The 26,071-nt window shown below is 52.8% G+C and overlaps 13 protein-coding genes across 13 annotated transcripts; 6 read left to right on the top strand and 7 right to left on the bottom strand.

Moving 5' to 3' along the window:
- Positions 1-483: 483 nt before the first annotated feature.
- On the bottom strand, positions 484-1,296 carry BO94DRAFT_545088 (aminoglycoside phosphotransferase family protein; the record flags this gene model as incomplete). Its single annotated transcript, XM_025613218.1, has 1 exon — positions 484-1,296. The coding sequence occupies one exon, from the start codon at positions 1,294-1,296 to the stop codon at positions 484-486; it is 813 nt and encodes a 270-aa protein (XP_025468710.1).
- A 1,301-nt stretch (positions 1,297-2,597) lies between these two features.
- BO94DRAFT_462973 (putative phosphoglycerate mutase family protein) lies at positions 2,598-3,257 on the top strand (the record flags this gene model as incomplete). The annotated part of the gene is made up of 3 exons (XM_025607997.1): positions 2,598-2,817; positions 2,876-3,098; positions 3,173-3,257. 3 exons carry the CDS (start codon positions 2,598-2,600, stop codon positions 3,255-3,257), a joined length of 528 nt encoding a protein of 175 aa, XP_025468709.1.
- A 1,703-nt stretch (positions 3,258-4,960) lies between these two features.
- BO94DRAFT_555515 (putative MFS peptide transporter) lies at positions 4,961-6,984 on the top strand (the record flags this gene model as incomplete). The annotated part of the gene is made up of 4 exons (XM_025613804.1): positions 4,961-5,324; positions 5,380-5,515; positions 5,569-6,215; positions 6,266-6,984. The coding sequence occupies 4 exons, from the start codon at positions 4,961-4,963 to the stop codon at positions 6,982-6,984; spliced, it is 1,866 nt and encodes a 621-aa protein (XP_025468708.1).
- A 258-nt stretch (positions 6,985-7,242) lies between these two features.
- On the bottom strand, positions 7,243-8,770 carry BO94DRAFT_22772 (ribokinase). Its single transcript, XM_025606281.1, has 2 exons — positions 8,575-8,770; positions 7,243-8,490 (listed from the first exon to the last, which is right to left on the bottom strand). Exon 2 carries the CDS (start codon positions 8,477-8,479, stop codon positions 7,454-7,456), a length of 1,026 nt encoding a protein of 341 aa, XP_025468707.1. The 5' UTR covers positions 8,480-8,490; positions 8,575-8,770; the 3' UTR covers positions 7,243-7,453.
- Positions 8,771-9,694, bottom strand: BO94DRAFT_22626 (uncharacterized protein). The gene has a single exon (XM_025606261.1). It carries the CDS (start codon positions 9,543-9,545, stop codon positions 8,979-8,981), a length of 567 nt encoding a protein of 188 aa, XP_025468706.1. The 5' UTR covers positions 9,546-9,694; the 3' UTR covers positions 8,771-8,978.
- A 34-nt stretch (positions 9,695-9,728) lies between these two features.
- On the top strand, positions 9,729-10,411 carry BO94DRAFT_623131 (uncharacterized protein; the record flags this gene model as incomplete). The annotated part of the gene is made up of 3 exons (XM_025617130.1): positions 9,729-9,937; positions 10,011-10,133; positions 10,189-10,411. 3 exons carry the CDS (start codon positions 9,729-9,731, stop codon positions 10,316-10,318), a joined length of 462 nt encoding a protein of 153 aa, XP_025468705.1. The 3' UTR covers positions 10,319-10,411.
- An 81-nt stretch (positions 10,412-10,492) lies between these two features.
- Positions 10,493-12,081, bottom strand: BO94DRAFT_623130 (uncharacterized protein). The gene is made up of 7 exons (XM_025617129.1): positions 11,834-12,081; positions 11,752-11,771; positions 11,663-11,696; positions 11,531-11,604; positions 11,083-11,462; positions 10,897-10,992; positions 10,493-10,845 (listed from the first exon to the last, which is right to left on the bottom strand). The coding sequence occupies exons 1-7, from the start codon at positions 12,012-12,014 to the stop codon at positions 10,551-10,553; spliced, it is 1,080 nt and encodes a 359-aa protein (XP_025468704.1). The 5' UTR covers positions 12,015-12,081; the 3' UTR covers positions 10,493-10,550.
- A 68-nt stretch (positions 12,082-12,149) lies between these two features.
- Positions 12,150-15,457, bottom strand: BO94DRAFT_489694 (OPT family oligopeptide transporter). Its single transcript, XM_025609096.1, has one exon. It carries the CDS (start codon positions 14,982-14,984, stop codon positions 12,588-12,590), a length of 2,397 nt encoding a protein of 798 aa, XP_025468703.1. The 5' UTR covers positions 14,985-15,457; the 3' UTR covers positions 12,150-12,587.
- A 509-nt stretch (positions 15,458-15,966) lies between these two features.
- On the top strand, positions 15,967-17,940 carry BO94DRAFT_533831 (glycerol-3-phosphate dehydrogenase family protein). Its single transcript, XM_025611406.1, has 2 exons — positions 15,967-17,610; positions 17,665-17,940. Exons 1-2 carry the CDS (start codon positions 16,386-16,388, stop codon positions 17,739-17,741), a joined length of 1,302 nt encoding a protein of 433 aa, XP_025468702.1. The 5' UTR covers positions 15,967-16,385; the 3' UTR covers positions 17,742-17,940.
- Positions 17,941-19,115: 1,175 nt separating this feature from the next.
- Positions 19,116-19,586, top strand: BO94DRAFT_584336 (chitin binding peritrophin-A domain-containing protein; the record flags this gene model as incomplete). The annotated part of the gene is made up of 2 exons (XM_025615617.1): positions 19,116-19,260; positions 19,315-19,586. 2 exons carry the CDS (start codon positions 19,116-19,118, stop codon positions 19,584-19,586), a joined length of 417 nt encoding a protein of 138 aa, XP_025468701.1.
- A 187-nt stretch (positions 19,587-19,773) lies between these two features.
- BO94DRAFT_533828 (NAD(P)/FAD-dependent oxidoreductase) lies at positions 19,774-21,880 on the bottom strand. Its single transcript, XM_025611405.1, has 7 exons — positions 21,430-21,880; positions 21,327-21,371; positions 21,227-21,274; positions 20,700-21,169; positions 20,226-20,643; positions 20,081-20,154; positions 19,774-20,017 (listed from the first exon to the last, which is right to left on the bottom strand). The coding sequence occupies exons 1-7, from the start codon at positions 21,613-21,615 to the stop codon at positions 19,936-19,938; spliced, it is 1,323 nt and encodes a 440-aa protein (XP_025468700.1). The 5' UTR covers positions 21,616-21,880; the 3' UTR covers positions 19,774-19,935.
- A 605-nt stretch (positions 21,881-22,485) lies between these two features.
- BO94DRAFT_555509 (Zn(II)2Cys6 transcription factor) lies at positions 22,486-24,283 on the top strand (the record flags this gene model as incomplete). Its single annotated transcript, XM_025613803.1, has 3 exons — positions 22,486-22,532; positions 22,633-22,737; positions 22,801-24,283. 3 exons carry the CDS (start codon positions 22,486-22,488, stop codon positions 24,281-24,283), a joined length of 1,635 nt encoding a protein of 544 aa, XP_025468699.1.
- Positions 24,180-25,732, bottom strand: BO94DRAFT_22553 (tyrosine-protein phosphatase). The gene has a single exon (XM_025606255.1). The coding sequence runs from the start codon at positions 25,231-25,233 to the stop codon at positions 24,397-24,399; it is 837 nt and encodes a 278-aa protein (XP_025468698.1). The 5' UTR covers positions 25,234-25,732; the 3' UTR covers positions 24,180-24,396.
- Between the last annotated feature and the right edge of the window lie 339 nt (positions 25,733-26,071).

The raw sequence follows: 26,071 nt of genomic DNA, 5'->3' as shown, positions 1-26,071 counted from the left end.
GTCCGTCCTGACCCCGTCACCAGAGTTGATCACAATCTGGAACGAAACTGTTTTTTTCGAGACAGAGCAAACGTCGATCCAATGTTAAGTGGTCACCTTCTCGGACGAATAAGGATTGGCAAGGCTCCAAATGAAGTCACCTATGCGGAAATCATCTCGGATCCGTTCCGCTTCCCAAAAAGGCGTTTCGCCGGAGGAAACCTATGTTAGCTAGACAAGGTCTGCAATTCAAAGGCTGCGGGAAAAAGACTTAGCGGAGCCATTTGGCATTGATCGATTCATGGCTGATTCACCGGCTTTCGCTGGCCAACGTACGAAGAGACCCGACACTACTGCAAGCATCATCAAATACACGAGCCGGCCAATGTAGCCAACCGTTGCCTTGGATCTTATTCTCTCATGCAGTAAGCCTACCTTTAGACGTAGGTATGAGAAAGCCCAGTCAAGCTGTAGTTAGATGTCATGATGACCAAATAATGACTGTCAAAGTGGCATCCCTGGTTGATCACATTGTTTCCAGAGAGCTCGTTCAGCTCTCATCTCAACATCGTACCTCGCCATAGCGAATTCCAATCCCTCGTACCATTCTGGCATCTCAATCTGACCGAAGTGTGCTTTGGTATACTCCCAATATTCTGGATACCAGCCACCGAATTCCCAATCAATGATTGCGGAAACTTTGCCCTTGTCCACAATAATATTGCGAGGGCAGAGGTCAGCGTGAGTAAAACAACTTCGATAATGCCGGGAGTGACAATCAGTGACTTCTTCGCCAAATGTTTTCGTGCAGTTTTCAAGAATAATATGCCTTCGAAGGAAAGAGTGGAACGCTTCATGTTCATTGAAAGGACCGAAAGTTAACGGTCTAACACGATGGTCCAGACATACTTGAAGATCCGCTGAACCAACAATTCCTTTACACGGTGGATCCAAGCTCCGAAACTGGTTGACATAGCCTATAACCTCGGCAATGATGTGTTTCTTCTGATCTTGTGAGAGATGGCCGCCGAGCCAAGCTGCCTGGAGGTCCATTCCACTGACATAGGTCAGTTTAATATAGAGCCCATCGCGGTGATGATAGACATTCAGGATTTTAGGGACAGGTATAGATGTGTGCTCGGCGACATAGTTCAAGGCTGCAAGCTCTGTTATTTCGCATGGCCCTTTAATGATTTTGCGAGGGCTAATTCTGACACCTAATCTTCCCACTCGTCCATAAAGTCGCTTTCCAATCCAAAGTCGGATGGAAAGAAGATCTAATTTCGCTGGATGTGATATATCTGTCTCGTTTGCCATTTTGCTACAGCTTCAAATAGCTAGACGAGATCGTAATCGCTCAGGTCAGCTAGAAAATACGAGATGGAGACCGCATCTTCGAGAGAAGGGAGGATTGTTTAGTCCTGGAGACCGCTCACCTTGGATCCCTTATCGCATGTTTCAAATTAACTTGAAATAAAAGATGCCCATATACGCTCAGTCATGGAAGGCCCTACCCACTCCAGTAACAGTTGGATCAACTTGGGGGATTGTGGAAACATTGGAACTGATGTAAACAAAGGAGGCGCGGCGGCAACAGGATAGGATAGCATGAGGCATGCAGATTAGTCATCTATTCACCGCCCAGGGCGTGCACATCGCTAATGAAGCTAACTAGCTAGGAATAATTGATCACTGAGAGAAGTAACTCTCGCTATCTAGAACGTGTGATGCCAGTGAATAGCGGTCGACTGCACGTCTGGTCGAGGTTGGCCCTGTCGTTGGCTGGTTGGTAAAGAGCTCCTTCTATCATTACACGCAGCGTGTAGATAGATAGATAGTCTACAATCCAGGAGTGGTTCCTAGTCCCTTTCCATGGCTTGCGCAAATACCCTGTCTATCCAGGAAAATCTGCCAAGGCGAGACACATTTACGTGGTCGGCCACAGCATTGGTCTCCAAGTCTGTTCTGAGTTGTGACGTATCTTGCATCGGCCGATCAACGTGAACCGGCTATCTCCGGAGTCCGGATCCATCGGTGGCAAGTCGAAATCCTTCCTTGCAGTCGAAAAGTCAAGACAGCTAGCTAGCTGTGAGATCTGAAGAAACGAAGAGAGTAGCCGGGCCCATCATTGCAGTGCAGAATTGCTAGTTCCTTCACGCGATCACCATGGCCCCTCTGAATGGACGGCCATGGCACAACTCGCCCTCCCGCCTGGTCCAATCAAATCCCCCATCGCAGCTCGGGAACAGCTGGCATCCCCCACGGATCCTCCTGAGTGGTGTGCCCGGAATGAGTGGCAATTTAGCGAGCGGGATCGACCGGCGCGGCAGTGAGGGATCGCGATCAGGTAGGTCCATTGTTGACAATACATTGCCGCACGTGCAAGGCTTGACTTCCCCAAGCCAATAACTTTCCCTGGTCGCATCGTGACAGACTCCTTTTGGCAGCGGAACAGGAGCAGTCTACCAGGGGCGGATGGTCGGAGTTGGATCGACTGGTGGGGACGTTGTCTCATCCTTCACCGTAGGGCAGCCGACCGGCTATATAAGGTGTGACCCAGCCGGACTTTCAGGGACGCTTCCCCTGACCACTGTCCATCCCATCCATCCAATTCCACAATGTACTCCAAGCTATCCATTTCTTTTGGCCTTTTGGCCACCGCGGCGCTGGCCCTTGCCGACTCGACCGTTTACCTGATCCGCCACGGCGAAAAGCCCAGCGACGGCGCCACCGGCCTCAGCTCCGTGGGCTCGGAACGCGCCCAGTGCTTGAAAACAGTTTTTGGTCCGGATTCCGACTACAACATCGGATACATAATCGCCGAGCAACCCAAATCAGGTATGTAGACAAAAGGCACTGCAATTGCTCATTGTCAGACATTGACCGAACGATGTAGATGGCAAGCGGGATCGTCCCTATGAGACGGTCCTCCCCCTCGCCGAGGAGCTGGGACTCACCATCGATACTTCTTGCACCAAGGCCGACGCCAAGTGTGTCAAGAAATTGGTCAAGCACTACTCCGGCAGCGGCAACATCTTGATCTGCTGGGAGCACGGAGAGTTAACCAGCATTGTCGAGGAGTTGGGCGACGATAACGCGCCCACCTACCCATCTGACCGGTACGCTTGATCCCATGGAAATAAGTCCTAGAGACATGAGATTGTTCGAGAGGCTAATCCGAGATGCGCAATAGGTTCGATCTCATCTGGACCGATCCTTCGCCGTACACCGACATTACCGACATCACGAGCGAGGATTGCCCGGGCCTGGACGACTGAAAGGTTAGCGGGAGGAGAAGCAGGTGGCATGCTTCATGCAGCATGCAGGGGAACGGCTGAACCTCGTGTCACTGTAACCGACAGTTCTCCCGGCATTGGCCCCCTTTTTAAAAACGAAGTAGCACCGATTTCCATGGTCTTTTGATTAGGCTGTTGAAATGGTGGCCAATATAAGAAATCCACTGGGGCATTTGTGCGCCATGTCTTAGAATCCAGCACGTCATGGTTCGTTGGGAATACACAATGCACCGGGATGTAGGCTAGTGGCATATCAATAGAATGGCGTGCTTGCCATTTTTCCCGGTCGCAATCCACCCTCGACCACAGGGGAGGCACAAAAGGCCATTCATAGCGAGCGAACTCCATGGACCTCAGTTCTGGCCAGCTCTCTAGCAATTTCGCCGTGAACCAGGGGGCTCAGACCCAAGCCATGTGTTTGATAAGGCCACGAATGCCAAGACAGCAGGTTACAGCCTGATAGGGCCAGGAGTGTGCCTGCACCGGCGCGGAACTTTCCATCGGAGTTATTGTCTCATGGGAGGCAAAGTCTGTTGGTGATGCAGGCAAATGAGATGGCCGGGACGAAAGCTTTGCCGCGCTGGGTGGTCCCCCTGCACCACGAACGCCTGCCAGAGGCCAGCCTTGGCTCACCCGGCCCCGAGATAAGACCAGTCCAAGGCTTTTCCGGTGGCACTAAGCTTCTAGACAGCCCTTGGCAGCGGCCTTAGCCGACGGACGTGGGTGGACTCAGGTCCATCGCCCCTATCTATCCAGCTAGCCCGGATGGCTGAAAGAAGGCTAATGCGCCATTAGCTTTGTCCGGGAAATTACTCTCCGCTCCGCCATTATCGCGAGCGGTGACGGGACATTGGTTGGCCATTTCTCAGGCTCTAGGATTCCTAGGCTCTCTACGAGAGCAGGGGTGGTCAGGACGCAGACAAAGGATAGCCCTCCATTCTCACCAGCGTTGCCTTGGCAGTATCTCGCCATCCAGCTCTCGTTCGGGTCAGTGAGGTACTCATAATATCCAGATGGGCAGACGTGGAAGTCAAACCACTGATAAATCCATTGCTGCAAGCCGTGGTGCTACATCGCCAAGACCACCCCTCATGCAAGGCGTAGCAGAGTCTCCCGAAACCCCGTGAGAGAAGAGATTGATATCCTAGGAAAGGTCAAGGTCACTCGACCCACGAGCAGGGATGCGATCCGGGTTGAGAGCCTGCCTTTGATGGGCGTTGCCCACAGAGCCAAACGAATGGCATCATTGCTGATTATCTTGCCCCATACGCTTGCAGTTGCAGTTAATTTCCAGGCCGCGCTGTGGTTGGTGGGCCGCGATGGCGCAAGGACTGCGAAATCGTTATCATCGGGCGTGGGTTCGAATCAGCAGCCGCGAGTGGGACGATCCACGTCTGATAAACCTCCACTAACCCTCCATCCCGGCTAGTAGTGCATGCATGGCATCCCCCATACCCGTGGGTTACATTGCACGATATGTCCGGCGAGGGGTTCCCCCTTGCAATGGCGACTTGGGGACATCCTTGGCTATTGCTTGCACCGCCGGAGATCCGTCCGACCTGCGTGGCGTGCAGCTGGCGTAACGGTTTATAAAAGAATGGCCACTCGCTTCGGGGGATCGACAGTGCCTCTGTTCGTCTGTCCTCAGCAATTTGTTTGGCGCACTCACGCCTGACCAAGACAAGATGTGTAGGTCCCCTAACCCTGTCCCTCCCGGTCGAGGATTGATCCGATTGCTAATTCTAGCTGCTTCAGCCGACGAAACCCGCATCGCCGATGCCATCATCCCGGGTGAAGTATCCAATGAGGTGATCCATGTTCATAGCAAGTCCGATCCAGAGAAAAACGCCTACGAAGTCGACGCCCGAGCGCTGGAGAATGAGGAGTACCCCATTCCCACCGAGGAGGAAGTCAGCACCCTTCGCAAAGTCCCGGCCAATCTCCCCCTCGTCGCATATTCCCTCTGTTTGGTTGAGTTCGCCGAAAGAGCGTCCTACTACGGTGCTCAGACAGTCTTCTCCAACTTCATTGAGTTTCCTCTCCCGAAAGGTATGTCTCAGGCCAGACCGTCCCTATTTCTCGCCGTGCTGACCCGTCGGTGCAGGAGGTAATGGCGCCGGTGCGCCTCCGCGAGGGTCGCAGGAGACCGCGGGTGCGCTGGGAATGGGTCTCCAAGCCAGTGATGGATTGGTCCTGTTGTTCCAGTTCCTTGCCTATGTCATTCCCATTTTCGGAGGATGGTAAGACATACCACACTTCTGCCTATAGTCGGACACCGCTGACCCAGCATCAGGTGGGCTGACGTACACATCGGGCGATATAAAGCCATTTGTGTCGGAGTCGCCATCTGTGGTATTGCCCACATCATCCAGATCATCGGCGCTATCCCATCAGTGCTGCAGGCCGGGACGGGGCATGCGGCGCCGCCCTTCATCATCGGTCTTCTGATGTTGGCCTTTGGTGCCGGTGTCTTCAAGCCCAACATTGCACCCACCGTCCTGGACCAGCACCGCCACCACAAGCCATACACCAAGGTCTTGAAGACCGGGGAGAAGGTGATTGTGGACCCGGAATTGACCGCCACGCGGACAATGCTCATCTTCTACGGGATCATCAACGTCGGAGCCTTCTACATGCTTGCCACCACATATGCTGAGAAGTATGTCGGTTACTGGTTGGCCTTCTTGCTGGCCGGGATCATCTACTTCATCCTGCCCGTGGTGCTGGCAGCCGTCTATAAGAAGACGTACAAGACGCCCCCTAAGGGAAACTCCGATCTCGCCAAGGCGATCAAGATCACGGTGACCGCTCTGCGCGAAAACAAGTGGCAGGTTTGGCGTAAGAACTTCTTCGATGCGGCCAAGCCGAGTGTGTTGGCGGCCAAGGGAATCCAGGTCGAATGGACCGATAAGCTGGTGGATGATGTGCGCCGAACTCTCGGTCAGTGACACCCCCAGACAATGATAGTACTCTGCTGACTCGGACAACAGTTGCAACGGAAATCTTCTTCTACTTCCCCATTTACAACCTCAACGACGGCGGTATTGGGTCCGTGTCGACGAACCAGGGTGCCTCAATGGTGACCAACGGCGCCCCCAACGATCTGCTGAGCAACTTCAACGCCTTGACGATCATTGTCGCGGTGCCAATCGTGGACTTTGTGATCTATCCCCTGCTCAATCGGTATAATATTCCGTTCAAGAGAATCAGTCGGATCACGTTCGGCTTCATCCTGGCGGCGCTGTCCGGCATGTGCGGTGCCCTCATCCAGTGGCGCGTATACAAGTCCTCGCCATGTGGCTACTTTGCCTCCACGTGTGCCGAAGTCAGTCCGATCAGCATCTGGTGGCAGTTGCCAAACACCATCCTGGGGGCTCTCTCGGAGATCTTCTGTAATGTTACGGCGTACGAGTTGGCCTATGCCCGGTCGCCAGAAAGCATGAGAGGTCTGGTCATGGCCATCTTCCTCTTCATGACCGCACTTTCCAGTGCGCTGGGAGAGATTCTCTTGCCAGTCACCGAGGATCCGGACCTGATCTGGATTTGGGGTGCCCCCGCCGTTGCTCTCGGCCTCCAGACCATTCTCTTCTGGTTCCGTTTCAAGCATCTCAACAACGATGAGTTCATGACCGATGACGCGGACTATGATGACACCAATAGCGAAGCCCCTATCCAAGCGTCTGAGGATGTGAAGACTTCTCAGGAGTAGAGGGCACGAGGGTTTGAATTAAACACGCAACATAAGAGGCTCTCCATTACATTAACCACATACGAAACTAATGCCATATTACCATTTGTATATCATGATAGCTGCGTCAGGACTTGGGCAAGCCAAATCTTCACCTGTAGCTAATGTGTGCCTGCGGTAGTTTCGAGTAAGCCAACCGGATTTGGCTGCATATAAGCGGCCACCAGATCCCTAATCAGGTTGAACAGTAATACCTCGGCCGGGCTTTGGATACGTACATGCCGGATTATGGCAGAGAACGCTACGATGATGTTTTTCAGCCGGACATTGGTGCGAATGATGGCATTGACGTCTGGATTTGATGATAAGCTCCGAAGCTGACACTACCATCTCTGGCGGGAGAATCTCTCGAGGATGCTGGTGATCATCATATTCTCGGACAATATTATTATGCGGCACGAGCAGCCGTGGAGCCATCTTAAGTTTCGACTTAGATCTCATAGGCGAATGGAATGCTCTGCATGGCACCCTTCTTCTGTACACACCCTGCAGCAGCAACATTGGCCTTCTGAACTGCAGTATCGATCTGCGCATCGAAGTCTGCCAATGGAGCACCGGTGGCGACGAATTTAGCAAAGGCAGTGGCAAAGTAACCGACAAAAGTGTCTCCAGCGGCGGTAGTGTCCACCACCTTCTCCACTGCTGCGCTGGGAACGAAGCCCTGTTTGCCGGTGATGGTAGAATAATAGGCACCCTTGGCTCCCAGTGTGATCAGAACAATCTGAACTTGCGCGTGTTGGTGGAAGAGGGGAGCAAGTTCCTCGGGTTTCAGGTCCTGGGTCTGTTGTGGAAGAGTCAGAAACTCCTTGACCGTCTGCGTCATGAGCACGGCCTCGGTTTCGTTCATTGCCAGCACACTTGTACCTGCAAGTGCAGGAAGCGGGATTCCTTCCGTGAACACCGGGGCGGGGTTGAAGATCAGGTGAGAGCGGCAAGCCGGGTCATTGAAGTGCTTCATCAGCCCCAATGTGGTGGACCTTGGGATCTCGCCCTGCATCACAACAACGCCTTGCTCTAGGTGAATATCCTGGGTGGTGGCGAGTACAGCCTCGACATTGTCCATGCCAGAGTAGTTGGCACCGGGGACGAATAGAATCCGATTCTCTCCTCCTGCCCCTTCGTCCACGATGATGGTGGCCGAGCCCGTCTGGCTGTCTTTCAACTCCTGGATCCCCTTGGTGCTGACACCAGAGCCCTCCAATGTTGGTCGCAGAAGGGCCGAGTAGTAAGGATCGTCCGCCCCAACTGCTCCGATCATGGAGACGGACGCATCCTGGGTGTCTTTGGAAGCGAAGGAAGCTCGACCGCATGCGACCGCCTGGTTGGCGCCCTTTCCTCCGGCACTAATGGCGAGGGAGGAAGCCGTCAGTGTTTCGCCGGCATCGGGGCAACGCGGGGTATAGGTAACGAAGTCGATGTTTAGGGAGCCGATCACGCAGATCTGAGTAGGGGCCATATTGTTCAGTCCTGAGAGTGAAGCAGGCGAGTCAGTATGCAGTGTGGCTGGGTGGGTCGGATCACGCTGCAGGGAAGAGCCAGGTGGAAACTCACTAGTGCGCTAAAAGCGAAATACCGGGACAATCGGTAGATTCTATGGTATGAAACAGTCGCTATGCAGTAATTGAGGGGGATGATTCGTCTGCTGATATCTTGAGGGACTGTTTGGCGGCGGGGGAAGAGCCATTAGGTAAGCATATGGGTCACATGACAGTGACGTCGATGCGATAAGAACGAAGTCCTCCGAACAGGTGCCCGTTCGAGCCAACAGGAGAACTGGTGGTCTGGTGTAAATGCCATTCATGAGTGTCGTCGTATTTCCCCAAAGAGGCTGCTTCTGCAAATCTTCACCCCGACGCGCGAGCCACAAAAGACAGGGATCCGCGTCTCAGACGCGACACGCGCTCGACGGGTGATTCCATCCTTATTTCCCCAGCCAGATCCTCTGGGATAGCATTTCAAGGAAGCGTCTCGAGCAGAGAGCTAAGCAGAGAGTTCCCTGATGTTATGCTCTGCTCATTTCTATCCAAGGGGAAGCAAGACGGTGAAAGAGATTCGGATGGAGAAAGCCAGCAAGGAGCCTTCCCCATCGGGCTAGTCTGGAACACCACTATGCCTGACAATTCAGGTGTCAAGTGCCCCTGCCAATTTTGGGTGTTTATGTGAAGCATCCATCTGCCATCCTTCTGGCAAGTGGACAACTTATTACGCAGTCTGGATATCCCGCCCCTCCTGCTCCCTACTCTGTACTTAGGAAATACAGTACAGTCATCCCATCTCTCCCTCGGTCTCCAGAAACACCGTCGCATATCCCCATCCTCCGAGTCTGCACAAGTCGTCATTTTAGAAAGCCTGATGCCATCCCGCAAGTGGATCAACAATATCTTCACGCCCCTATCACCTCCCACAGCCGGCAAATCTCCGAGCAGAGCCCCGAGCCCCTGCAGAACCGGGATATGACAGCGGTGCGGAAGAACCCCTGACTCGGATGGTCCTCCGGAGGGGTTAATATCATGCCTCGCCATTGGTGGTTTGGGATATGCCGAGTCAAGTACCCCGTAGAGAGTAGGTACCTAGTTGTAGTACTCGGTGCCCCCCTAGATAGTATGTATAGTACATGTACATATCACCCCCACCACTTTATATCCAACATCCCCTCAACTCAACCACCACACCCATCCACCCAGCAAACCAAACATACCACCAATATGCAGCCCCTCTCCACCCTCCTCACCACCCTCCTCCTAGCCACCACCGCAATCGCCCACCCCTCCCAAACCCTGAACAAGCGCAGCGTGACCTGTCTCAAAGTCGGCGCCACCGCTACCGCCAGCTGGACCAACAGCGCCGGCCAGTCCTGCACTTACGTGGGCGTCGTGGGCAGTAACTACGGCGAGAATAGTGACGGAGAGGGCGAGTACGTTACATCCTATTCATTCTCTTATGTTCATAACCCTGAAGTAATAGTAGAGCTAATCACAATCTCGCAGTTACTCCTGCAACGGACGTTGCGGAACAGGATGTACCGGCTTCGCGTTGGGGAATGTGTATACCCAGGATTGTTTCTCGCATGATATGTGCTCGTATTTTAATGATGCTAGTGGGGGCGCGAGGTGAGTGGATTAAGAGGATATATGTGGTATATGTTGCTAATGAGGATGATACTAGTGATGCCAACTGCGGGGCGGCATTCAAGGCTGCCGAGGATGATTACTTGTTGGGCATCGTGGATGGTTGCTCCCAGACTAATCCGACTAATGCGGTGTCCAAGCCCTCTTCGAGTCCGGTTTGCTCTTGATGTATGATATGTTGGTCAGGTTCAAGGGCGGGGGTGTAATTAGTGCTAGGAAGGCGTATTCTGCAGAGATGCGATGTTTGCTGGCTATGTGGTGCGTGTAATCATGATAGTAGGAGAGAATTGTCAGTCCTGTACAGTGGAGATCTGAGCACGGGTATCCATGCGCAGTGATATATCATTGCTAATTGTAGCTTATCGTGGTCTGAAATACGTCAAGTGAGACATGGGTATACTAGCTAGGCCTTCGGATCAGCTCCTGCATTTCATCACTGCTGGTATATCGCCCCCCAAGCACACAGGCACAGTGTGCCTCCTCTGGTTGGGTGAGTGCACGTTCAATGTCATCCTGCAGCACGCTCAACCCAGGCTTTCGTCTCTTGCTGGACGGCGTAGAGTGGGAAGACTCCTGATCTCGGTACTCGCTGCTGCCGCTGGAGTCGCCGATCCATCGGGGTGCATGGAAGCGGAGGAATTGTTTCAGATATGGCAGACAGCCGCAGATGATTATGAAGTTCGCTTCGATAATACTATCCCTGTCAGCATGATATCATTTAACCTCGAGGAGTAACTGAACTCACACGAAGATAATCGCCACGGCTATTTTGTACGATTGGTCTTTGGACGTTACCAGGGGCATCAGAGTCGCCAGACGGAGAATACTCGTGATGATGGTTCTATGATGAATTTAATATAGGACCAAATCTTGGACAGGAACCATGCACCTCTGTCCATGGAGCGAGACCAAGCAAATTAAATCTACCTACAGACAGCCGATACCAAACATACAGCCGATCCCGAGCTTCTGGGCCAGGGGCAGTCGGAGTCGGCAGACAATCGGGATAGGGATGAGAATCAACATAACGTCGCTGATGGTGTTGGTGATTGCCGTGGCGAGATAGAATCCGGTCCGTTTGATGCAGTGGCCGGTGGTGATGCTCACATCCCAGTTTTTGGCAATGGGGCGGCAGGCGAAAATCAGAGAGAGAGTGATGGCGATGGTGTAGCCCGCAATGATAAAGGTGACAAGGTAAATGATATATTTGCAGACACGGATCATGCTGACCAGTCGATAGTAGAGCATCAGCAGGGCAAACTTGGCGGTGGCCAGGGCAGGGAGGTAGATGATCGTGCCAGCGAGGATGGTCTAGCGATGGAGGCGACGGTTCTTAGTGACTGGTATCCAGCAAGCCAGAAGCAGTCTCGTCGACATACCTTCGCATAGAGCTCGAGAACAGGGGCAGTCAGGTGCCACATGTGGACGCCATAGCCTGCATGGTTGTAACCATCTAAACGTTCGGTTAGATCCACTTCACACATGGAACAGAGAGGAAGCTCTGGACATACAGAGAATAACGGCCTGGGTTCCGACCGAAAAGACCTGTGAAGGCTCCTGTGAGTGCAGGTGGTGGATGAAAGCATCGCAGCCAACAAACCCAGGCAAGAATCAAACAGACTGCCAGCCATGTCAGCCACCATCCATCACCATCCTCCCTGTCAAGGCCCGAGCGAACGTACTATCATCCCACCAGAACTTCCCCATGATGCGGACTTTGGTATAGATTCGCATGGTGAGCAGACCGACGCAGAGGGCCATGCCAGCTGCAGCCAGCACCTGGTTGGTGGTGCGCAACCATGGATGGGCCAGATCGCCTTCCGACGCCGCGTTCACGACAGAAACACCGGTGGCCACCTCCATCCTGAAGGGCCGAAAAGGGGCGGTCGAGTCCCCCAGATACTGGCATACTTCGCGTGTTCGTCAAGGGGATGCAACGTCAACCGAAAGATGATGGCCTCCTGCCATCCCGGTCGCATTTAAGTAGCGACGATACCTGTCGGCGGGCGATTGTCGGCGGGGGGCTCAGCCCCGGCAGAGTTTCAGCCACGGCATCATTGACCACATTTTGAAGGCACCCTCTCGCGCGGGCGAATCGAATTTCCCGGAAGTACACCTCCTTCCTCCAATGCCCCGTGGGGATGGGATACCCTCGGACCCCGTGCTCTGGGCATCCAACGAGCTCGGAGCCCCGGTATACCAAGCACACGCCATTCAGCCACGGTTCCCGAGGGAGGCAAGTTACAGTTCATCCAGAGCATAACCAGGTCTGAGAAGGGATATCATTACTACAATTCGTCATCATGGGGTCGAGGAAATGGTACAAAATGACCCTCGACCCGGGTCCACGCAATTATTAAATACAGAAAACAGCCACCTGCGCAGGGCACGGCCTGAACGCAGAGATCGGCCTATGACCGCCCGGCCTGGCATCCATCAGTCCAAGGCAAAGCATCGTTCCACCGAATCCGCATTGTTCCCCCACCAGGACGGCATCGAGATCTGCTTTCCCGATCCAAAGAACAGAAAAATCAGCAGCATGTTCAGGTTGAATCCCGCATCAAAGGCCGCCGCCACCATGTAGCTGTACCGCTTCCACACCTCGAACCGGTATCGGTAGGCCCAGTACATGACCACATACCCGCCGATAAACGCCGACGTGTAACCCGTGCTGATGTTGCCGTAGAAGACCGATAGGCCGGAGAAGAAGATACTGACGTTCCACAGATCGATGCGCAGCCAGCGCGGCAGGGTGCGGTGCATAATGTACAAGATCGGAGGGAGGACCGCGCCCACCAGGAATGCGTACGGAAGAGGCCGCATCTCCGCCTCCTTGAAGAGACGACTCGGTCCGAGAACCGCGTACTGCACACCAAGCGTGTTCGAGGACTTTAATGACTGTCCAGACCACTGGTTCAGCGGATCCGTCTTCTTCCCGGACAAGTAGTCTCCTTTCGTATTCAACACCCACCGGATCACAGCGTAGTTCACCGGAATGCCAAGAATGGTGCCAAACACCTGGGAGAAGAAGACCGTGCGCGGCGGGATATGCATGTAGTGGCCGATCTTCTGGTCCTGCAACATGTACTGAGCCCGATACCAGGCATCGCCGGCAATAGACCCGTAGGTAGATGGTCCACACGGATGCCGGTGGCTTTTACCGGCGGGGGTTTCGACCATGTAGCCGTACACCAGCTCGTTGAAGGATCCAACCGCTAGCTGATAGTTGGAGATGGCGTACAAAAATCCAAACGGGACGACCAGGACGGCGGCACTCGCCAGCGCGACGAACAACGTCCAAATTGGGATCCACAGGAAGCCACAGGCAATCGTCACGATCAGGACCAGGAACCCAGCCATGAAGAGAGCCACGTACCACCAAAGCGGGATTTCCTTGTACTGCCGTTGAATAACGTTAAGACGATCGTGGTATTGATGGTTGATGCTTTCTCCTTTGGCCTGCGAGTTCTTTCCCCGGGAGCGGATAACCTTCATCAAGTTGGTTTTGATCTGCACGAAGCCGAATGTCAAGATCCACGTAATTGCGGCGGTCACTTTGGCGTAGTCGAAGAAGGTCGCCCAGAGGTTCTGCAGACCCATGTACATGTCACCGTACTCGGCGTAAGCGGTTTCATTCAGCTGATAGTCGGATGTGACAACATCGAGAGTGGGATATGTTGTCCCATTTATCGTCAATAGGGAATTCGACATCAGGCCGTGCTTATACGACCCCAGATTCCCCCACTTCGCGGCGGGAAGAAGCACCCAACAGTTGAAGGCGAAGGCCAGGAACAAGACCACCTGCGTCCACCATGGAGTCAGGAGGATGGAAGAGCCGTTCCAGTTGATGTTCGACCAGTCAAGCGACAAGTTCAACAGTCCCATGCCACCCAGTCCGGATCCAATGAAGTTGGCCACGGGGTTGCGTGGCGCGACCCAGCACAGAAACGCCAAGGAAGAGGTGAAGGGGAAGACATATTCGGGTAAGAACTGCCACAGTGTCATGCCTAGAAAGCAGAGAAAGAAGAGCTTCATCTGCCGGCGTGCCAGAGGTGACGACCTGTCCTGTTTCCGGAAGGTCTCGAACAGGGTAGTCTGCATCAGGGCCTGGGGCCAAATGAAGTTGGGGTCATACAGGAGGAGTTGGCGAGCCAACGCTGCAAACGCGTATCCAATCCAGACGATTGCAAACATGAAGAAGATGGCCACGGCAGCGTTGACCCTCTCGCCGTAGTAGAGCTCCGCCATGGCGATCGGAGTATAGCCCAGATTGTAGGTCGCTCCGGATGCCGCTGTCAAAGTGACCAGAACATGTTCTTTGATACTCCACGGTCCTGGGTTAAGGCTAAAGGACCAACTCGTGAAAGGGACACGAATCACCCAGGCGGGAAGGACTCGCGCGAGGAAGTGACCGGCGTAGTGGCACGCAATCTGCACGAAGAAGACGGAGTATGGAGCCTCGGTGGTACGGAAGTGACTCATCATGGACAAGAAGGCACCGGGCACGACGAAGATGATACAGAGGACGAAATACCGGAAGGTGATGGTGAACATGGTGGGGTCGTCGGTCAGACTGACCAACTGGCGCACCTCAATGGGCAGCGCGGCGATCTCGGGGTCTTCTTCTGCTGCTGTTTCGATGACGTCCGGTTCTTCGGTCTTCTGGCTCCTCTCCAAATCCTCCGCGGGCTGTTCTGTCACGGATGTCGTCTTGGATACGGAAGGGGGCGTCTTCTCCTCCCGGTAGCCGGTTGAGGTGGTCACGGGCGACACATCGCCGGCATCGGGCAACGCTGCATCGCGTTTCCGACGAAGGATCGTGGACAGGCCCATGGTGAGGTGCCCGAAATTAGCGATCGGGGGCGGATGTGATAACCAGAGGCATGCGCAAACAAACCATGATGGGAGTGAGGGGGGAGCAAGCCCATAGTTATAAAGCAGTGACTTGACCGGTGACGCCTCCGCCGCTCCGTATCAGGTAAGGGGGCGATGGCGCAATCGAGCAGCAGCAACACAGAATTTCGACCCCACGAGTGCCAAGTCGCTCGGCTTCGTGCCGAATGGATGGGAAGCGCAAAGTGCGCAGGTGACACTAGGGCAGAATATCGGGGGGTGAAAATTAAAAAACAGTTGGTGATGGAGAGCGGAAGTGGATGCCCGCGATTGCGTTATCGGAATACTTTCATTCGTGATGATCCTTCGATCCCCGCCCAGCATCGATTCGAAGACATGCTCTGATTCGACAGGCGCCGTCTTGCGGTGTTTTAGTTAACGACCGGTCCCTGGGCCAGCCATGGATCCGTGGCCAGGAGGAGGGAGGAAGGTGGAAGAGCCGGGCGAGGATTGGCCACCAACGTGGCGGAGGCTAAAGCGGGTGGAGCCCCCGAACCGCGTCGTGGCCTGTAGCAGCTGGCCCTCGGCCGGTTGCGCCCCAATAGGGTGCTTAAGCCGCTTAAGCTTAGATAAGAGAAATAGTCGGACGAGAATGAATGGATAATGGATAAGCGGAGCTCAGTCACCAGGCCAGGTGCGATACCACACGAAGATTACACCATCGGTCGGTTCGGAGTCAGGACTCGGGACAAGAGAAAAGAAAATGCGGGGTGGCCAAAGGCAGCTAGCTGGAATAACATACAATCACCGACGATCAATATGCATGGCAGGGCACCATCTGCGGGTTACACTGCCATCGCAGCGGCAAATTCCCGGAGCTGCCCGTGTTAGCCTGAGGCCGCCACAACAGAGTGTTCGACCTACCCATTTTGCGCCATTGATCCATTGATTCATGGATTATCAACTTTGTACTTGCATCCGACCGGTTGCTACCTCTCTCTGCTTAGGGAACGGGATGACCTCATGCCGGTTGTCTCGGTACGGCCGGAGGGATCCGTGGCCAACCATGGGTGTGCACTGCGGTCATGGAAAGCAGGGACAGGGAAAGGGAAACCTCACTGAAGGGTCGTGGAGGCCCCTACCACCAGCAATCCATATGATTGGGCTGCCTTGTGAGTTGGTCCGGATACTGTGTGAGAATACAGGATGGAACAAGGGAAGAATGACAGTGACGAGGGCGATGACGTCCGTCTCACATCAGAGTCCCGGCCCGCCAGAACCCTTCCTCACCCGCTATCTATAAACCACGAATGGAATGGCAACCCCACGACTTGCGCTGCACAATTTCTTGGGTTACTCCATTGAATTGTACTCACCTGCATCGATCTTGTTCCTCTCAACATGCCTGACTACACGCGAAAGCACAAGGTGGCCGTGGTCGGCTCCGGCAATTGGTATGCGCGATCTCTCTCTCACACGTCGCATCCGCGTTTTCTAACAAGATTTGATACAAGGGGCTCCACTATCTCCAAGATTGTCGCAGAGAACACCAAAGAACATTCCGACCTTTTCGAGCCAGAGGTGCGCATGTGGGTGTTCGAGGAGGACATCGAGATCCCCAAGTCATCCAAGCATCACAGCAAGCTGGGCGGTCAGAAGCGCAAATTAACCGAGGTCATCAATGACGTTCACGAGAATGTCAAGTATCTGCCCGGTATCACGCTCCCGGACAACGTCGTGGCCGACCCGGACGTAAAGTCGACCGTCAAGGATGCCACCTTGCTTATCTTCAACCTCCCCCATCAATTCATTGGCAAAACACTCGATGGTATTGAGGGCCATCATCTCCCCTATGCCCGGGGAATCTCCTGCATAAAAGGCGTCGATGTGTCGGACGGAACCGTGACCCTGCATTCAGAACTGATCATGGAGCGACTGGGCATCTACTGCGGTGCCTTGTCGGGCGCCAACATCGCCCCGGAAGTGGCCGCGGAGAAGTTTTGCGAGACCACCATCGGGTACGATACTCCTCCAATGGACCTGAAGCAGCCGGATGGTTCGCCCAAGGACAACCTGGTCAAGGTGGATGAGCAACGGCAGCACAAGACCAAACCAACACATGTCAAGCTGCATCCGGTACCGCAGGACCTCCCCCATGTCAATGCCGAGCTCTTCGAAAGCCTGTTCGCGCGCCCGTATTTCCATGTTCGCCACGTTCGCGATGTCTCCGGGGTAGCGTTGGGTGGTGCACTGAAAAACATCGTGGCGTTGGCGTCAGGGTTCGTTGCGGGAAAGGGCTGGGGCGAAAATGCCAAGGCAGCCATCATGCGCGTTGGCATTCTGGAGATGGTCACCTTCGGTCGGACATGGTTCCCCAAGTCTGTCGATGAACGGACCTTTACGGAGGAGAGCGCTGGTCTGGCAGATGTGATCTCCTCGTGCAGTGGGGGGCGAAACTTCCGATCGGCCTGTCATGCGGTGGAACAAGGGGTCAGCGTCAATGAAATCGAAGAGAAGGAGCTCAACGGTCAAAAATTGCAGGGGACCTCCACGGCTTACGCAGTCTATGACTTTCTTGCGAAGCACGACCAGCTGAAGCAGTTCCCGTTGTTTGTTGCGGTTCATGGTGAGCAATCCATCGTCTTCACTTTCGGTGTTACCCATACTAAACTTCTGTCAGATATTCTCGAAGGAAAGGCCACTGTCGATGATCTACCGGCGCTTCTGGATGGAAAGAAGAAGAAGAAAACGACATGAGAGAGTATGATGAGTATGGCGATGCTGTGCAGGTCTTGCAGCGTATCTAATGAGACACGATCGTACACTTGCTTGCTGTCAAGGTAGCAAAATAGGAGCCTGACAGGATCTTTGAATCCCTGAAATAGTCTGAAACATTGCATCTTTGCATCACCAGAGGTGACCTTAGATTTATTTGGATCTGTAGCAAATCTTCAATAGAAAATGTTAGTGGAAAGACTTTCAATCAAGCCCCTCGCATAGTAGAGCACCGGTCGAAACGCAGCCCAGGGGGGCATTGCGGTACTGGCTGCATAAAGTCTGTCTGCATCAGTAGACAAAAGTCCCATATATGATGTGATGACGATGAAAAGACCGAGTGCATGGACAGACTCCAATCCTTTGGTGGTCTTGGGTGCTAGAGGAATCAACATCAGATGAAACCACGACCGTTCTGACCGCTTTGGTCTCAGCTCTGAGTATGTCCGGCATTATTTTCCAGCCCCCAGAACAGTAGGCGGCGAATAGTCATGGGGGGTTGGCTTACCGGAAGCAGCTCAGCCCACCGTAGATCCTCGTCCCCACCAGATCTCCGCTATGAAGATTCCTCATGGCTGCCTCCTGCATCTTGAAAGTTCCTCACGTCCAGCCATGGATCCACCTGGGCTGATCATTGCATACTCGGTCTTCTTCGTTAGGCGGTATGCCCAAGGAGTGACACAAGGGACAAGACAGCATTCTACCTACCACTGTCTTTCGGTCTGTACGAGATATCTACTTGGTGGCATTCCTTCTCTTAGATCTCTTCACATACATGCTCACAGATAGAACTAACTGTCTCAGACGACACTATTCTAATTTCAAGTCTGCTAAGCCGAATCCAACACTTTACAACGTAGTGCAGACTACGCGCTCTGCTGTTCCAAGTTCCAACCCACAATTAATCAGCAGTGCTCAAACCTTCAGGGACGCGGAATCCGGGGATACAAGCCCCTCGCTGTCCCTCCTGCCGGAGCTGGCCATGCTTGTGGGTCTGAAGCAAGGGGCCACACCAGTGGAGCCCACGGTTGGCACCCCTATTCATCTTAATAATACCGTGCAAGAGTTAATTCAAGTTTAACCATAAACTTAGATGAGTATGGCGACAGCGACAAGCTCATCCTAGCTGTCAAATCAATGATGCAGCTGATATCAGAACTCTCACTGACCTTCGAATTGAGCCATATCTTGTGGCAAACATACGCCTTCTCGAGACTTTCACTCTTTGAATGGTCTGCGTAACGTATAACGGCCTCAATTATCCCACGTCTCGTCCAGGATTGTGGGATGGCTATCCCTTCCATAGGGCCTGCCATTCCGTCCGCGCTCCTACGGCACGCAGGCTCCAAACATCAAATGACCTTTGAGGTATTAAATCACCCATTCAGCCAGCTTGTCTACTTCTCCAACAACAAGATCACAACGCGATCACAGGAAATAACTCCCAGACCCAGAGAATATTCGCACAAACTCTTTCATTACCTTCCTAATATCACGAACAGTAAGTCTCACATCCATCTCATGATACCATACCTAACCCACTCCAGACAATCAGCCAAAATGCTTTTCACCTACCAAACTCTTACTGTCTTCATCACCTCCCTCCTTATCAACAGCGCCGCTGCCCATCCCTGCGACACCAGCGTGGCCTGGGCTGATTCCACCAACTGCCACTACTTCTTCCAATGTGCTCCTGGCGTGGAGCCCGCTCACAAGAAGTGCGGTGAGGGAACGGCATTCAACCCTGCCATCGGTACATGTGACTATGAGCAGAATGTGCCTTCTTGCTACAGGGAGCCTCATCACCCCCGCCCTCACCACGTCTAGATGATGGGTAAATCTATCTTTCTGTGAACTGGATACTGCGTACTGGCTTGTTGACGGGGTATAAAACCATGCTGTTTCGCTCAAAACAAATACTACCTGTACCATTGATTATGGGGTCGACTCATACCCTTGACGGGACTACTGGCTTGAATATATGCCCATATTTCTTCTAACGAATACTATACTCAATCATTTGCTTTCTCAGATTTCATCTATCAGACTCCGTATCTCGATTGAATCAACCAAGATACAACCTAGCTTATGAACAAGCAATCAATGCATAATCATATAAGTCTATTTCCAAGTCTTTCCAGCTAAATATTCAAAATGGTATCACCAAACAATTCCTTTACAAATGGTACTGCGATGGGCCGTTCTCCTGGAATCCCATCCGCTCCCACCACCTATCAATACCCATATCTTCTTGCGAGCTGTATAGTCCGTTAGCCCATGATCACAACCCACCCACATATATAATAGAATAGAGTACTTACTCCCATGACTCCTTAACCACCGGCTCATTCTGTCCCTCCTTCGGATTCGGGTTCCGGAACACAATGTTGTATTTCTATCCAACCATATCACATCAGCATTACTATCCAGAGGCCACCTAAGGTCTAAGTCCGGGAGACGACTTACCAATCCCAAAGTAATATGAATCGCCATCGGAAACGGCGGAAAAGCTTCCTCCGGTTTGCTTCCCTCAATCAAAGCCTGAATATTCTTCGCGACAGCCGCGGCTTGTCCGCCACCCGGTCGAGCGGCTTTGCGCAGCCCAGTATCAGCAATATCCCCCAACGCAAACAGATTCGGGTACTTTGCGTCTTGGAATTGCAGGGTGGGGCGGATACGAATGAACCCGTTCTCGGGGTTAATGAGGGAGTCGGATGAAGATGAGGGGAGATCTTTGATGAGGTCGTTGTTGGGCTTTTGGCCGGTGGCGAGGATCACGAAGTCGGTTGTGAGGGAGGTGCCGTTGTTGAGTTGCACGTTGAATGGGGTGCCGTTGTTGGGGAAGCCGTCTTCGGGGACGATGATGCGTGTGCCGGTTATGAGGCTTAAAGGTGGTTGGTTAGTGTGGGGGTTTTGAGTTGGGGGGAAGGGGTGGGTTACTTGATGCCGAGCTCTTCGAAGCGCTTCTTGACTATTTCGTGGAGACCGTGGTGGAATTGGGGCATGAGTTGGTTGCGCGATTGCACCACAGTGATTTCCTTCTCCGGGTAGAGCTCTTTCATGTCGGTGGCCATTTGTACGCCGACGGCTCCACCGCCCACGATCACGACGGACTTGGCTTTTTTGACGTCTGCTTGGTGTTTCTGGAGATAGAGTACGGAGGAAGGCTTGTCCTCGTCTTTCATGGCTGCGGGTTCGGCGAGGCGCGTGCCCGTTGCAACGACGAGGTATTCGAATGGGATCTGCTTCTGTCCTTGCCAGGCACGGTCGAGGTCCACGTGCTGCGGTTGTACGGATAGCACGCGGGCTTGGACGACTGCGTGTTGTGTGGGGTTGGGTGTGGAGGAAAAGAGGCGGGTGTAGGGGATGAAGGCTTTCTGTTCGTGGCCAGAGAGAACGGCAAATCGGGGCTGTGGTGAGCATTAGTGCATGTCTCTCAGTGGTGACTTGGTAGCAAATTGACGTACAAATGCGAACAGATGGTGGAAGTGGCTGTGGGGTTCGATCAAGAGGACCTGCAGTTGTTGAGTATATTTAAAGGTGAAACGAGCGCATTTATGGATTTACTCTATGTGTGTTGGGAATGACCCGTGCAAGCTCTTGCGCTGCTGCCTGGATTCTTTGTCAGTCATTGTTATTCATAGCGACTGATTATAGAGTGCGCAATTACCTTTCCCACATACGAACCACCCACCACAATGACATTCTTCAGCGAAGAGGCAGCCATGTTGGTAGACTGTGCGTTTCGATCTTCCGGTATACTAGGTCCAATGGATGATATGACGAGTGCTATGCTCACGGCGCAGATCAGAATCAAGGCCCACGGAAATTGAAATCGTTCTAAGGCCAGGAACATGATCAATTCGCAACCGGAGCGACCAGCCAGCTCTTATATGGGCGGGAGAAGCATTAGCCCCGGGGCAAGGTGGGGGATGTCCAGGGGCTCGGCAATTTCCTTATCTGATCTCCCGGCCTGGTATCTCCGAGCGCGGGTTTCACCTCGGAGGTGCTGGGAATAACGCCGCGTGGGCTCCGAGACATGCATCCGGATAGTATCCGGGTGGGAGTGGCGTTACTTGCTGGTATTGGACATGTGGAGTTGAGATGTGGTTCGCTATCACTCAGGAAGATATCTCGGCTTTGTAGTGAGACTGAGAATATAAAGGAGACTGAATTCTTCGTGCAAATGTCATGTCCAGAAGTTGAAGAGGACCTGCGTCTATTTGTCATAATGATTGGGCCTAATGAGGATCAGTATCAAGATCAGATAACACGACAGGATCCTGAACCTCGCCTGGCGCTGTACCGGAACACGGCCACGGAGACCCACGGCAGTTGATCACGGATGAGGCCGTCGGACGTCCGGATATTCGGATATACGGCTCAATGATGTCATTCCGGTGAACTTTCACTCCGCTGGCAGTCAGATGGCCTGAATGGATTATCTATGAAGTTTGAGATCAGTACGTGCTGCTAGTACTATCATTGAGTAAGCCTCAGGGATGATCAGGTTCATAGTGGAAATGAGTGACAATGTACTTCCTCCCCTTCAGGTATACAAGTACATCACGAATAGATCCATGAAAACAGGGACATGAGTTCTTACACGGCGAAAATGAATATTGACAGACGGGTTGGGCTGTTAAGATGACCGAGATGACCCCCTAAGCGCAGAGGCGATTGTAGTATGCTCAGAAGTAGTACTTCAAAAGAGAGCAGAGGAGTGATGCCTTGCGTCTCAGGCGTCTGCCACGTGGGGGCGACGCTAACCGCGTTGGTGCTTATGGCCTGGCAGCAACTCGCAATTAGGCTCTTTTCACCTTCTAGACTCTCCCTAGTTATGCTTAATCGACGCGCCCATTGACCCCCACAGTATGATCCCCTGCACCCCGGAGTCATCCGGTTCGGAAACGACCTCGGCCCCCGCCCGGAGGAGAGCCGCCGGCAAAAGGTCCAAGACAGGCTGTCGAACCTGTCGGTGAGTCCATTCCTGCGTAAGCAGGATAAGGCCACCTAACTAACACAACAGTGGTTGACTCAGTGCCCGTCATAAGAAATGCGACGAATCCCCAGGCGCCTGCAACAACTGCACCTCAACGGGCCGAACCTGCGATGGATATGACCTCCACCGGCTGCCCCGCGAGGGACGAAGAAAGGAACAACCGCTGGTGAAATTCACGTTACCTATCTCCCTCGCAAACGGGCTGCAGTGGGTCAAGAACTCTGATGAGCAACGCGCATTCTTCTACTTTCAGCATCATACAATACCCGCATTTGTCGGGTGGTTCGACTCGTCGCTATGGCAGAAATTGGTACTCCAGATGAGCCATGCAGAGCCCGCTGTTTACCATGCCGTCGTGGCGCTGAGTGCCATTCACCAGGATTCGGACAAGAGAGGCATGCCGCTCTCCAGAGAGAACTTGGGGAGTACCTGGCATCGATTCGCCTTGGAGCAGGCCGGGCGATCCTTTCACTTGATCAATGCGCGACCGGCATCGCAGGATCCCCGCCTGTGGGAAGTCACCCTGCTTTGTTCTTTGCTTTATGTGATCTCAGAACTCTTGAGAGGTCAATATGAGAGTGCATTCAATCACCTTCGTGGTGGTATTTGCATTCTGAAACAACTGGGTGCTCACAAACAGCTTGAGCCCGCAACCTCCAAGACAATGGTGGATCAGTCCCTCGTCGAGGCATTTGCGCACCTGGACCTCCAGTCTCCCCAGTTCGGCGTAGAAGGGCCGCTTTTGTGTATGGATGAGCAGGATCACCCTCAACCTCGAAAAGAGAAGTTTCTGGTCTTTCGGACACTCGCAGAGGCGCGTCAAGCTTTGGACCGTCTAATGAACACAGTACTAAGGTTTACTAATGGGTCTTGGGGGTCTAGCCATGACGAGATCGCATCGGACTACGGAATACGTTACAAATCGCAGCTCAGTCTTTGTATGCGGGTGGAAGAGTTTGCTCAAGCATTCAACAGCTTCCGAAATCAAGCATCCCTCACCCCAAAAGAACAAAGAGGAGCAGACTTGATCTACCTACATCAACGAACAGCAACCCTGGCCCTCCAGATTTGCCTCCTGGATGGAAACGAGCCCGTACTTGACCAATACACTCCCGAATTTGAAAACATCTTATCTCTAGCGAATAAAATCATGTACACCTTCCCAGAACGCCCCAGCGTCTGCCTGGATATGGGTATCATTCCATCCCTGTTTCTTGTGGCGACCGCCTGTCTTGACTACAAGGTACGCTGGAAGGCAATTGAAGCGCTTCGTGCCTGGCCTCACCGTGAGGGGCCGTGGGACTCCAATTTATGTGCGCAAATGGCTGTTGAGACGATGAATTTGGAGAGAACAAATAATTTCAACATGTACGGTGAGCAAACAAGATTCGGGGATCCGGAAGAGCCCTCTTTGCGGCGCGTGTTTGTGACAGTTGCTCCCGATCAGCGTCAGGCACGCTTGTCATACGTTGTGGGACATGCGGAGCATGAACAGTGGTTTGATTTGGATGTGTCTCTCTGACATGGCCTTACGTCGACAAAATGGCACCGGGAAGAAAGATAGCATCATGGGTCTGCTAGGAAACAGGCCACCTAAGATTTCAGCGGCTCAATTGATTTAACCATACATCACTGCTAATTGAGCACGGGATGTGCGACAAGATTACTGCGAATGACATCGCAGTCAACACAACTAAATCCAATGGCCTGCAAATAACCCTCCCCGCTCCCATAGGTCTGCCTGAATCGCATCAAAAACCGCCTCATAGTGTCGGAAGAAACCAAGAAATGCCTGTCAAGCGCGACTGGTGGGACCGCAGAATCAACAAGCAGCGGCAACTCGGACAACTTCAACCGTCTTCCAGGGATCATACCCTTAATTCCCTGCTCAGAAAGCTGATAATCTCGCGTAATATCTTGATCCGACGCTTCCAAAACCAGAAGAATGATAGCCATGCAAATCCCGGTTCGATCCTTTCCAAGCTCACAGTGAATCAAAACAGGACATCCTGGATGATCCCGCAAGTATGTGAAAACAGCGCGAAACGCCACCGTTGACATGGCACAAATCCAAAGATACAACTCTGCAGTGACAGCCGACGTATCATCCGTCGCGAGACCTTTCAAATAGGCCACTATCTGATCATCATCAAAATCGGCAAGCGCCGGGACATGTGTAACCGGGATGGCGGAAAGATAGCGACTCGATTCAACAATCTCACCCCCAGACCGCAAATCAAATATAGCCTGAACGCCATGACGAGTTTGCAACTTCTGAGCCCCAGACTGCGTGATATCATCGAGATTCGATGAGCGGAAAAGCATCCCCTTCCTGATAGATCCGCCACCGGCCACAGGATACCCCCCAACGTCGCGGAAGTTCGACAGACCGTCTATATCAGAGATCACGGGCAATTTGCTGTGTATAGGATATGGAAGGTCATTACTGGGGAACACTTCATAGCAAGACATTTTGAATAGAAATCAATATACGAAGCAGATATAAGTCCGACCATGACTTCCATACATCCTGCAAGGACCGGACTTACTTATATGATCCTCCCTGCAACTGAAGCAAGACCACGCAAACATCACTATCATGACAACCCAATGACATACCCATCGCACATACCACACACAAACGCCCCACAAGTCCCTCAAAAACCAACATAAACCAATCCCTCCACCATTTCATACAGGATCAAACCAGTCCTCTAACCACGCAATCCCTGTTCTTCCGCGATCAAGGTTCTCGGCCTTAGCTCGCACTCCAGGTACCGAAATAGTCCCAATACATGTATGGCAGGAAATTGAAACCGGGTTTCCCAGGGTCTAGGATCCGGGCACAAGGTTTCGGGCGGCATTGAGTTTGTGTGTAACCCGGAAGTTTGTTGTCCTTGCCTTGGAAAAGGTAGGGCCGGTTTGTGGGGCTTTACCTAGTGGCTGGTTGCAAGAGAGGGGTTGGATAGAATGAAGGATATGCTCACTCGATTGGTGGATGGTTGGCTATGAAGTCTAACTATCAGATAAGAACTCATGGAATATTGGATTCAGGAAACATGCTAAACTCTAAGCACTGACTTGAATGAGTATAATTTAAGCAGATAAAGCAATACAACACAACACAACACAACAATGTATCAATGTGATTAACTGGTGAACAAATGCTCTGCAAGTACCGCTGTCAAATCTTGAAGTATATGTCACGTTCACCAGTAGACCCAAAATGATATACCGCCGACCTCTGGAGAAAAGATGGAACGAAAGACTGTCCCAGCAAGATGTATAGATAGCAATCTATGCTAATCAG

The sequence above is a fragment of the Aspergillus sclerotioniger genome, assembly GCF_003184525.1.
Source record: "Aspergillus sclerotioniger CBS 115572 chromosome Unknown BO94scaffold_10, whole genome shotgun sequence".
Taxonomy (NCBI): Eukaryota; Fungi; Ascomycota; class Eurotiomycetes; order Eurotiales; family Aspergillaceae; genus Aspergillus; species Aspergillus sclerotioniger.
The sequence above is the reverse complement of the archived record's forward strand: the minus strand, read 5'-3'. Positions and strand labels throughout refer to the sequence as shown.